The sequence below is a fragment of the Gopherus flavomarginatus genome, chromosome 12, assembly GCF_025201925.1.
Source record: "Gopherus flavomarginatus isolate rGopFla2 chromosome 12, rGopFla2.mat.asm, whole genome shotgun sequence".
Lineage (NCBI taxonomy): Eukaryota > Metazoa > Chordata > Testudines > Testudinidae > Gopherus > Gopherus flavomarginatus.
This window is the reverse complement of record NC_066628.1, coordinates 25,506,287-25,517,820: the sequence shown is the minus strand read 5'-3', so window position 1 is coordinate 25,517,820 and position 11,534 is coordinate 25,506,287. Positions and strand designations below refer to the sequence as shown.

Here is an 11,534-nt window from a genome sequence, read left to right as displayed (position 1 = left end):
GGTTCTATGGGCGACCTCACTGTGCATTTTCATACCAGACCACGTTTGCATTGCTTTTACATTTAACCTCCACTCAATCTGATTCATATTTGATGCAAAATAGAACGACTGTGAAAATACAAGGACTGTGAAAAACTAAATTCTATGTTATTATTCCAAAGGACGAACAAAGAAACTCCTTTCCTCATCCGCATTGCTGCATCCAATTCCTGCATGCACCAGCAACATTTACAAACTGGTAGAAAACTGCAGAGAATCCAGGAGAGATGTGGGACCCAGTCACATAGCAAACACTTCAAGAGCAGGGAATCCAAGCAGCTGAGATTAGTGGGATGCAGGGTGAGGTGAGTAAGGCAGAGAGTCTTTGTCATCCCCACACAGGACATTCTGGTAGATGGGGAGGGGTGACCAGCTGGGCTGTCAGGCTCCTTAGCCCCCTCTGGCCTCAAGGATGGGGGTTAGCCTGGCTCCAAGGTTGGTGGCCTGCTGTCTTCCCCAGCTTCCTTCTTGTCTCTGCCCAGTCCCATCCTCTCAGCAATCGGGAGATGCTGCCACCTCCCCTCTTCATTCCTTTTGGGGCATCATTTGTAGCCTTTTAGATTTCAGGGATGGCTTCACCCAACACTCATAGGGCAATTCCTCTGTCTCTCTGGCATTGATGCAGCAAGTTCACAGTTCTCAGCCTCCACTGTCTGGCTCTCAAGAGGAAAGTCTGTAGTTTCCCACCTCTGTTCCCCTCACTGCCCATCCTCTGCCCCTTCGCACTGCATCTGACATCTCTGGAGGGATCAGGCAGTAACTCCATGCCCCGTTTAGTTTCAGCCTCTCTGAATGTGAGTCTAGCACTCACCCTCAGTGTTCGTGCTGAGAGATAGTGATAATGTTCATTGTTGAAACACACAAACATCTCATGACAAAGGGTAAAGAAAAAGGTTAAAATAAATAAAAAGGACTCTTTTGGGAAACAACCGTTTCTCTCGTAAAATCCTCAAAAAAGCTATGCTAGATCCTGTCAAACTAAACTAATATCAAAGTATGTCACCAAATGTCCTTCAGGAGGAGAGAAAAATCAACACTACAAGATGGGCTACAAAACACTTTCCGGTTCATAAAGAGAAATCCCACAGAATTCTAACTTCCTAAAGAAGGAAAACAAATTTATACATTTTCTTCTGAACTGGCCAAACCTGCTGCACTCAGCACCTCCTCATTATTTGGTTGTCATTTACAAAAGTTTTAGCAGCCTCATAATGTGAGAAAGAAAAAAAGAAACCAAAGTCAAAATCTGCCCATCTCCAAATGTTCCGGACTTGGCTGGAAAACGCTCAGAAGCCACTTTAACAATATATAGAAACAGAGATTTAAGCTCAGAAAGCTCAAACAGAGTTTTGGGGTTCATCTGAATTCCCCCTCCAGGTCTGGGACACTTTCATCTCTAGCCCTCACGAGTCTGAGTCAGGATCAAAGAAATAAAGTGATTCTTAAGCATGGAGAGCAAAGAACATTGTGGTAAGTGCCACGCTGGGAGGTGGGGGGTAGAATGAGGAGAGGATAAACTCTCCAGGGCTCGGACAGAGGTTGCTGTGTCAGGAGGACTGTGGCAATGAAGTGGGGGGGGGGCAGAGGGAATCCCTCCAATTCACCCCATCACTCTCAAATAACACAGAACCTAAACACCACATTTTCCTATCCCTGCTCCAGAATTTAGAATCTAATTCTGATCTCTAAGGGAGTCAATGTACAAAAAGTAATTATTTATTTAATTTATTTATTTATTTTGCATAACCTGGAGCAATGTGAGAGTATGTGGGAATGAGACAATCTCTCCCCAAAGGGGGAACTCACTGACTAACAATCCCTCTGCTAATGGGGGGGAAGAGACCATGTAAGATGCTTGGGGTCAGTCTAAACTAGGACCGGGGGGGGGCAGAGGGTGTTCAGGGGAGATTTGCTTGCTAATCTCCACAACCTTTCCCAACACAGATGGACCCTCGGAGGCTGATGCTGATGAGGCAGAGGTGGGATCCCACAAAAGTCCCTGTGGAAATCAGCCCCTCCCAGTGAAGCTTTCTGAATACAGAGGGGGCAGGGAAAAGGGGCAGAGGGGGTGAGTGATTAGAGGCAACACCTCTCTTCCCTGGACTCTCCTCTCTTATCCCACGATCCCTAACACTTGATTTCCTCAGCACCAAGTAACCTATGCTCCCCATATCTACCAGAACCACCCATTCAGTCACCCACTGTCTTCCCCAAAACCCATCCCTCCTGATCCCTTCATATTTGATCTCCCAGAACCCAGCACCTTAGGGATTTAGGGAGGAGAAGAGTTGCCAGCACTCAGGACACTCACCCTGCAGGGACTAGCTCCAGGTAAGTGGAGGAGCCCAGCCCATAGGCTACTGGAAAATGGAGGGTGGGGACACGTGTCCAGAGTGAATGTGGAGCCTTGCCCAAGTATCCATTTCCTAGTCTTTATGGAAGGGGCATCCTGACTGGGAAGGGAAAGGAGAGAAAAGAACTTCATCCAGGCAGAGGGAGCTTCTGGAGGAATTTCTCTCTCCCATTCCTCAGCAGGTTACCAGGAGGCAGGAAAGCCCATTAGCAGGGAGGAGAGGTTGACCTGATCAGGGTTAGCTGCTGCTGGAACCTGCCCCCCAGACATGGGCAGCTGGAGCCAAATGCCACTGTTGTGTGTGGGAATTAGGAAATGGAGTTTTTACTAAGACCAGCCCTAGTCAGGGCACTGAGAGAATTTCTCTCCTGTGTGGAGGAGTCTCTGATGTGGTGTTAGCTCCAACTGAACCTTTTTCCATGCTAAGGACATCTGAGAGGGATCCTCCCTGTTTGGATTTGCTGATGCTTGATGATGTGTGAGCACCAAAAGAAGGTACTCCCACATTCAAGCTCTTTCTTCTGTGAATTATCTCATGGGGAATAATGTGTGAGCTTAGACTCAATCTTTCCCTGCAATTATTGAAGATTTTCCCACAGTCCAAGTATTTATGGGTTCTCTCTCATGTGGATCAACTAATGTGAAGCAAGGTTTGATATTCAAATGAAATTTTTTCCCACAGTTGAGGCACTTATAGACTCTGTCCCTTGTGAATTCTTTGATGTTTAGGAAGATTTGGCCTGGGACTGAAACCTTTCCCACCATTCAAGTATTTATGGGGATTCTCTCTTATGTGGATTGTCTAATGTCTAATAAGATGTGAGTTCTGACTGAAGCTTTTTCTACAGCAGAGGCATTTTCACAGTTTTCCCTTGTGTGGATTCTCCCATGTCTAATAAGGATTGAGCGCCGACTGAAACTTTTCCCACAGTCCAAACATTTATAGGGTCTCTCTCCTGTGTGGATCCTCTGATGTACAATAAGGGCTGATGATCCACTGTAACTTTTCCCACAGTCCAAGCATTTATAGGGTCTCTCTCCCATGTGCAGTCTCCAATGGGTAGTAAGATTTGAGTTCCGATTGAAGCTTTTCCCACAGTCCAAGCATTTATATGGTTTCTCCCCTGTGTGGATTCTCCCATGTCTAATAAGGATTGAGCGCCGACTGAAGCTTTTTCCACAATCCAAACATTTATAGGGTTTCTCTCCCGTGTGCAGTCTCCGATGGGTTGTAAGATTCGAGCTCCGACTGAAGCTTTTCCCACAGTCCAAGCATTTATAGGGTCTCTCTCCCGTGTGCAGTCTCTGATGGGTAGTAAGATTCGAGCGCCGATTGAAGCTTTTCCCACAGTCCAAGCATTTATAGGGTCTCTCTCCCGTGTGCAGTCTCCGATGGGTAGTAAGATTTGAGCTCCGATTGAAGCTTTTCCCACAGTCCAAGCATTTATAGGGTCTCTCTCCAGCATGGGTTCTCTGATGTACAATAAGGGTTGATGATTCATTGAAACTTTTCCCACACGGAAGGCATTTATAGGGTCTCTCCCCCGTGTGGGTTCTCTGATGTGTAATAAGGGCTGATGTTACAATGAAACTTTTCCCACACTGAAGGCATTTATATGGTCTCTCTCCCATGTGGATTCTCCTGTGGTTAATAAGTCCCGAGTGCTGACTGAAGTTTTTTCCACAGTCCAAGCATTTAAAGGGTTTGTCTTTCATGTGGATTCTCTGATGTGTAATAAGGGCCGAGGGTACACTGAAACTTTTCCCACACTCAAGGCACATATATGGTCCCTCTCCCGTGTGGATTGTCCCATGGCTATTAAGAGCTGAGCGCCGACTGAAACTTTTCCCACAGTCCAAGCATTTAAAGGGTTTCTCTCCTGTGTGGGTTCGCTGATGTACAATAAGGGCTGATGGTGCATTGAAACTTTTCTCACACTGAAGGCATTTGTATGGCCTCTCTCCTGTGTGGATTCTCTTGTGACAAATAAGGCCTGAGCGCTGACTGAAGCTTTTCCCACAGTCCAAGCATGTATATGGTTTCTTTTCCTTCTGATTTGTCTGCTGGGCTGCGGATTCCTTAGGATCCTTGCCTCCTCTCCCACATTCAATGTGTTCCTCCATTTTCTTCCATGGGCATTTTCCTCGATTCCTTTCTGACCTGTGCCAATTATTCCAGGCTTTTCTCTGTTCCAAGGACTGGGAGAGCTTCCCTCCAGCTTTTCTCAAAAAAGTCCCCTTGAGTTCCATTTGCTCAAGTCCTTCCTGCTGTGGATCTCCCTCCTTGTTCTCACTCATTGTCTCATCACCTGCTGGGGAAGAGAGAGTGTCCCAGAGGAGTCATTGCCTGGGCTAGCACAAAGAAGGAAAACACAATACAGTAACTGTCGGGGAGCCTGAGAAATTGGATTCTGCCTCAACATCCCATCCAAACACTCACAGGGAAGTGAAGTCAGGGAAAAAACTGGCAGCTAACATAGTGGGTGGAAAGCCAGGAGCGATATCTGCCATGACGATACGACACCTGCTGAGCACAGCCTGACCTGGGCAGGATGAGGAGAACTGAGGGGGCTCACACCACATTTGGGGGATTTTCAGCTTTTTCCTTCGTTTGCCATATAGTTTGTGTGTCAATATCACTGACTTCTCACCTGGGTGGGTTCCTCTTGGGATCTTCCTTTCCTCAGACACCTGGAGATCCGGGACCCAAGGCTCTTCTCCTGCTTCCAGCCGGACAATTAGGTCAGGTTTGGGAATGGGGAGTCCTGCTCAGGGGTGAAATTAGGCATGATGTGAGTGCACTGAGGATCAGTGGAGTATTTGTCACAAAGGACATACACTGAGTTTAAACTGAGCCCATGATTGCCGGAGGGGTGGGGTCTGAACAGATGGGAACATAGTCACTGAGCCCCCTTGGGAGAGACCGATATCTGGGGGAAGGGGAGTTGTCACATCCTCACTAGGAGCACACAGACCCTGAACACTCTGGGGCACTTGCTGAGGCACACACAGCTCTAGTGCTAACCCGTCTCTGTGTAAACCTCCAGAGCCATCCCCACAGATGGATGTGTGATGGGACCCCCCCGGGGTGTAGCCTGGGACCGTGGGACCACGGTCCGGCTGTCTCTCACAATGCCTTGCTAGTGACCAGCAGGAACCCCTCCACGTGCTGTTATCACTCAGCACAACCACATGTGGAGCCCCCACACCCAGCTAGATTGCATGAATGCTCCCAGAGCCACTCATGAATCGCAGAGAGAAAGGCACCAGAGCCAAATCACCTCAGCTCCCAGCATTGTACCTTGGGAATATACCATCTAAATTTATTAATTGGTTTGCCACTTTATCAATGGAAAGTGGATATACACCAGCTTTTGATACCTGAGCAATGTACCATTAACTTCAGGAAAACTCACTGAAAGTTAAACAGTTAAACAAGTTTATTGACTATAAAAGATAGATTTTAAGTGGTATTAAGTGATAGGCAAAAAGTCAGAGTTAGTTACCAAAAGAAATAAAATATAAGCACGCAGGCTAAACTTTCGACCCTATAAGACTGGGCAACATCTAGATTAAGCAGTTTTTCTCACCCCAGTGGATACTGCAGTTCATAGTATACAGACTTCACCTCTGAAATCTGGGCCAGTTCCCTCAATTGGAGTCTCAAGTCTTCAGCATCCTTGTTGCTGGCAGTGTAGGGGGGTGAAGGAGAAAGGCCCAGCATGTGGCCACTGTGTTCTGTTTTATACCCTCAGACCCATGTGCTTGAGGAGCACAAGTCCAGGCATGTCTGGGGGCCTTGCTGAGTCTCCAGGGCCAGGCTGAGCAATTCCCCTGGTGTGGCCTCATGCAGGTGAGTCATTGAATTGTAACTCTCATGCTGAACAATGGCTGGTGATTTCTGCTCAACAGCACCCACCTGGCTGTCGGTTACCTCCCTTTTCATTGTCTCTGTAGAGCCAGTATCTGGGCAATTCCCAAACCCACAGCATATTTTAGTGACAACCATACAACACAGTCGCATAACTTCATATGCACTAAAGATACACATATTTAGATAGAACAGTGACCTGAAGCCAATCATAACCTTTTCCCTGATACCTCACAGGGCATGCTTTCTATGCAATATCACAATCATATACAGTTGAGGAATATGGGGAGTATAGAGGGCTCTCCCGAGGTATAGAGTATCCCAGGAGCCAGTCCCAGGAAGGGAAGTGCACAGAGATCCTGTGTGTGAGTAAAAATTAATGCACAAAGGATAATACACTGCTTCTGCCCCCGGGAAAGCTGGAGGGATACAGATGAACTAGTATGTCCATTAGGTTAATGACTCCCCTATCCCGTTGGAGGGAATATGGGGGCGAATGGCTCTCTCAAACTGGAGCTGTGGACAATGAGACCCATCTCCCTCTAATCTAACTGACCAGGGAAGAATCTGACCAGATGCAGAAATGCAGGCCCCATGGCTTCAAATAGCTGAGGGAACAGGAATCCTTACCCAGTGAGACCACAGTCTCATAATTCTCCTGCATGACGTCCCTGTAGAGGACTCTCTGACTGGGGTCCAGCAGAACACCCTGCCTCTCGGTGAAATACACAGCCACCTCCTCGAAGGTCACCGGCATCTGAAAAAACAGGTGCTCCCCACTCAGTACCTGCTGCCCCAGCCACATCCCACTGTTTATGGGGGAAGCAGCACCAAAATACAACAGCTCTGGGAGGCCTGGAGGAGCAGAATTCTAGCCCCACCCCACTTAAGAGTGGCCATGAGTCTCCAAGAAACACACAGAAGGTGAAAGTTTTTTGACCTTCCCAGCAGAGAATGAAGTGCAGGGTCTTTTCATTGACCACACACCTACTAGGCACAGGCTGATGTGGAAAGCAGAGGACAGGGACAGAAATTCCAGCACCTTCCCTTTATATTTCACCACAGTCTCTGCCTAGTGGGTTCAGGCTCCAGCACTCTGGTCTGTTTTCCCAGCCTTGTCCAGGGGGGCTGTCTCCTGTTTCAGAAATGGGGGAATATTCACCCCTACCTCAATGGGCCTGTTCATAAGTCAGTTGAATATCCCAGGAGCCCTAGGCTGAGCATGTCCCAGCCGGATTATCACACCTTATCCCCCTCCCTGCCTCACCCTCTGTATTTCCTGCCCCTCCTCCTCTACAACAATCCTTCTGAGCAGCTCCCCCCAAAATCCCCTACCTGAGATGGATCCACCACAGCCAATTCCCTGACCCGTTCCCTAGGAAGATGGGATGATATGGAGCAAAACATGGTTGTCATTCTGCAGCCTGTCAGGGTGAGAGGGGCAATTGCTAAGGTTTCTGAATTAGTGTTAGTCCATTTCACATCCTGATTCCTCCCAGGCTCTTTCCTTGCAGACAGACACTCTGGACTCTGCCATCCTTGGAAAACCCGCAGTTACATTATTACAACACAGACCTGACCCCTCCCACTGGGACTAAACCCATGAGACAAACCCTAGAAAAGAGCAGAATCAAAGGAGCCACTTTGGGGGTGTCACAGAGTGTGGGGGAGTCAGGGCCCTGCACCACCACACTTCCTGTGATTTACATGACTCTCAACCAGCCAATAAAACAGAAAGTTTATTAGACAACAGGAACAAAGTCCAAATAAGAGTTGTAGGTGCAGACAACAGGACTCCCTCAGTCAGGTCCATCTGGGGGGACAGAGAATTTAGACCCCAGTCCAGTGACTCCTTCCTTTTCCCCAGTCAACTCCCAACTGAAACCCCCTCCAGCAGTCTCACTCAGCAGCCCCCCAGCTCCTCCTCCAGCCTTTGTCCAGTTTCCCAGGCAAAGGTGTCACCTGGCCCCAACCCCCCTCCTGGGTTCAGGTTACATGCTCAGGTACTGTCCCTCAAGTGAAGTCACACCCTGATATCTCATCACCAATGCAGACAGTTCCAGTAAAACTCCCACACAACATTCCCAGGTCAATCCGCCCCACTCCCTACTCCATCACATCTCTCCCCCCTTCGAGACTGAACTGAGCGGGGTCACTCTAACCAGTGACTTGGGGAAGTTCACGCTCCCCTCTCCGGGACAATGCATCAGCTATCATATTGGCATTTCCCTTCACATGGACCACCTCCATGTTATAGTCCTGCAGGAGCAGGCTCCACCTCAGGAGCTTGGCATTGGCTCCTTTCATCTGGTGTAGCCAGGTCGGGGGGGAGTGTTCGGTGTACACAGTGAAGTGTCGCCCAAAAAGATATGGCGCTAGTTTCTTAAGGGCCCACACCATGGCCAGGCATTCCTTCTCAATGGTCACAAAGTTTTGCTCCTAGGGTAACAACTTCTTGTTCAAGTACACAATGGGGTGTCTCTCCCCCTTATAATCAACGTGCATTAACACTGCACCCAGCTCCATGACTGAGGTGTCAGTTAATACCATAAAGTGCTTGTCAAAGTCTGGGTTTGCCAGAACTGGGCTGCTGACCAGTGCTTCCTTCAGTGTGCAGACAGCCCTCTGGCACTGCTTGGTCCGGACCACCTTGTCTGGCTTCCCCTTCTTGATTTAGTTGGGGATTGGTCCTGCTTTGAGCAGGGGGTTGGACTAGATGACCTCCTGAGGTCCCTTCCAACCTTGTGATTCTGTGATTCTTGCACAGTTCTGTGATGGGGGAGGCTATGGAGCTAAAGTAGGGTACAAATCTTCGATAGTACCCTGCCATCCGAATAAAGGCTTGGATCTGCTTTATGGTTTGGGGAACAGGCCAGTCCCTGATCACCTCCACCTTGGCTGGTTCTGGCATTAGGCAGCCATTCCCCACTTGGTGGCCCAGGTAAGATACTTCAGCCATCCCCACCTTGCACTTCTCAGCTTTTATGGTCAGCCCAGCCTCCTAGAGTTGGTCCAGCATCTGTTCAACCTGGGACACATGGTCCTCCCAGGTCTGGCTAAAGATACAGATGTCATCGCTATATGCCAGGGCGAAACTCTCCATCTCCCTCAGCAGCTGATCCACCAGGCACTGGAAGGTGACTGGTACCCCCTTGAGGCAGAAAGGCAGGGTCAGGAACTCAGAGTCCCAGAGGGGTGATAAAGGCTGATTTCAGCCTGGTATCTGCATTCAGCAGCACAAGTCAGTAGCCCTTTGTAAGATCCACAGTGGTAAGGTAATGAATTCCTCTCAATTTGTCTAGGTGCTCGCCAGGCCGGGGCATGGGGTAGGCATCAGATACAGTGATGGCACTGAGCTTCCGATAGTCCACACAGAACTGTATCAACCCACCCTTTTTGGGGACCAGTACTACAGGCGAGGCCCACGGGCTGGAAGATGGCTGGATCACCCCCAAAGCCAGCATGTCATTGACCTCTCTTTCCAGGTCCTGAGCAGTTTTCCCTGTGACTTGAAAAGGGGAGCATCTTATAGGAGGATGCAATCCTGTCTCCACCCGGTGGACAGTCAGATTAGTGTGTCCAGGCTGGTGGGAAAACCACTGTTGATATAGATGCAGCACCTCTCTGATCTCTGCTTGTTGGGCCAGGGATCAGAGAGGGGAACTGTTTCCAGGGAGAAGCCAGCTCCTGCCTCAGGGAATAGCTCTACTAAAGGGTCATCTCCCTGCTCTTCCCAATGTCCACACATGGCCAACGCTACATTCCCCCTATCATAATATTGCTTCATCATATTCACATGGTACACCCTGCGAGGATGCACCCAGTTAGACAGCTCCATCACATAGTTAACCTCATTTACTTGCTTGACAACTTTGAAAGGGCCTTCCCAGGTGGCTTGTAGTTTGTTTTTTCTCACGGGGATGAGCACCATCACCTGGTCTCTGGTGACATAAGCACAGGCCCGCGCCATGCAGTCATACCAGACCTTCTCCTTCTTCTGGGCTCTGGCCAGATTCTCCTTGGCCAGGGACATAAGCTCCGCAAGTCTTTCTCTTGCGGAAGGTCAAGACATACTCCACCACTGATTCTCCATCAGGAGTGGCCTTCCCCTCCCATTCGTCTCTCATCAGGTCCAGGGGCCCCCTTACCCTCCTTCAATATAACAGTTCAAAAGGTGAAAATCCGGTAGACTCCTGGGGTACCTCCCTGTACACAAACAGCAGACGAGGTAACTACTTGTCCCAGTCCTGTGGGTGCTGGTTCATGAAGGTTTTCAGCATTGTTTTTTTAGCGTTCCATTGAACCTCTCCACCAGCCCATTGGACTGGAGGTGATATGCTGAGGCCCAGCTGTGCCGGACCCCACACTTCTCCCATAAGCACCGGAACAGGGATGACATGAAGTTGGATCCTTGGTCTGTCAAGACTTCCTTGGGGAACCCCACTCTGCTGAAAATGGTCAACAGTGCATCTGCCACGGTGTCTGCTTCAATGGAAAGGCACTGGCTCAGGGTAGCGGGTATTTCTTTCCTGACTGAGTCGTCTTGCTGAGAGGCCCCACTATGTCCATAGCCACCTTCTGGAAAGGCTCCTCTATGATGGGCAAAAGGTCTCAAAGCCGCTTGCCCCTTGTCTCAGGCTTTCCCCACCTTCATAGGATCAGCAGTACTGTTGGACAGTAGTAAATGACTCCAGGCCAGTAAATGTTCTGTAGCAGCCTCTGCCTGGTGCCCTGGATTACCTGGTGTCCTGAGATGGGTGTCATGGGCTGGTACAGTAGCTTGCAGCAATACTTCTGGGGGACCGCCAGCTGCCTGCAGATTCCCCATGATTCCACTTCCCCGGAGGGAGCCCATTATCAGTACAGGAATCAGTGGTCAAATGGTGGTGTACCCGCATGTCCTTGGGGCCTTCCTTGGCCCCGCATTTCAGATGTACCCTCACCACGGGCACTTTTAATGGGGTCCCGCCCATCCCTGTCAGGGTCAGGTAGGTGTTGGGTACCACCCAATCTGGTGCCATCACCTCGGGCCAGGCCAGTGTCACCTCAACGCCCGTGTCCCAGTACCCATTGACCTTCCTCCCATCCACCACTAGGGGAACAAGGCACTTGCTCCACAGGACAGCCCTGTGCCCACCCTATAAACTGAGAACCTTGAGTCCGGAGCATCCAGCCCCCCAGCGGAACTGGTCTGGGAAACTCTTCCCTCCTGAGCAGTTGGTAAGCTGACAGCCCCCCCTGCGTGGGAAGCCTGCCCCTCCTCCAGCTGTG

The 11,534-nt window shown here is 49.6% G+C and overlaps 1 protein-coding gene across 6 annotated transcripts in view; it reads right to left on the bottom strand.

Moving 5' to 3' along the window:
• Nucleotides 1-128: 128 nt before the first annotated feature.
• LOC127032443 (zinc finger protein OZF-like) overlaps nt 129-11,534 on the bottom strand; it is a 605,001-nt gene continuing 593,595 nt past the window's right edge. For 2 of the 6 annotated variants that reach the window (XM_050919710.1, XM_050919709.1), the window contains 3 exons: nt 6,894-7,020; nt 5,044-5,157; nt 129-4,704 (listed from right to left, as the gene is read on the bottom strand). In XM_050919710.1, coding sequence (XP_050775667.1) covers nt 3,182-4,704; nt 5,044-5,157; nt 6,894-7,020 — 1,764 coding nt within the window. In that variant the 3' untranslated portion in view covers nt 129-3,181. Of the gene's footprint in view, nt 4,705-5,043; nt 5,158-6,893; nt 7,021-7,598; nt 7,688-11,534 lie in introns of all 6 variants that reach the window. The other 4 variants (XM_050919712.1, XM_050919711.1, XM_050919707.1 and 1 more) reach the window with 3 other exon arrangements.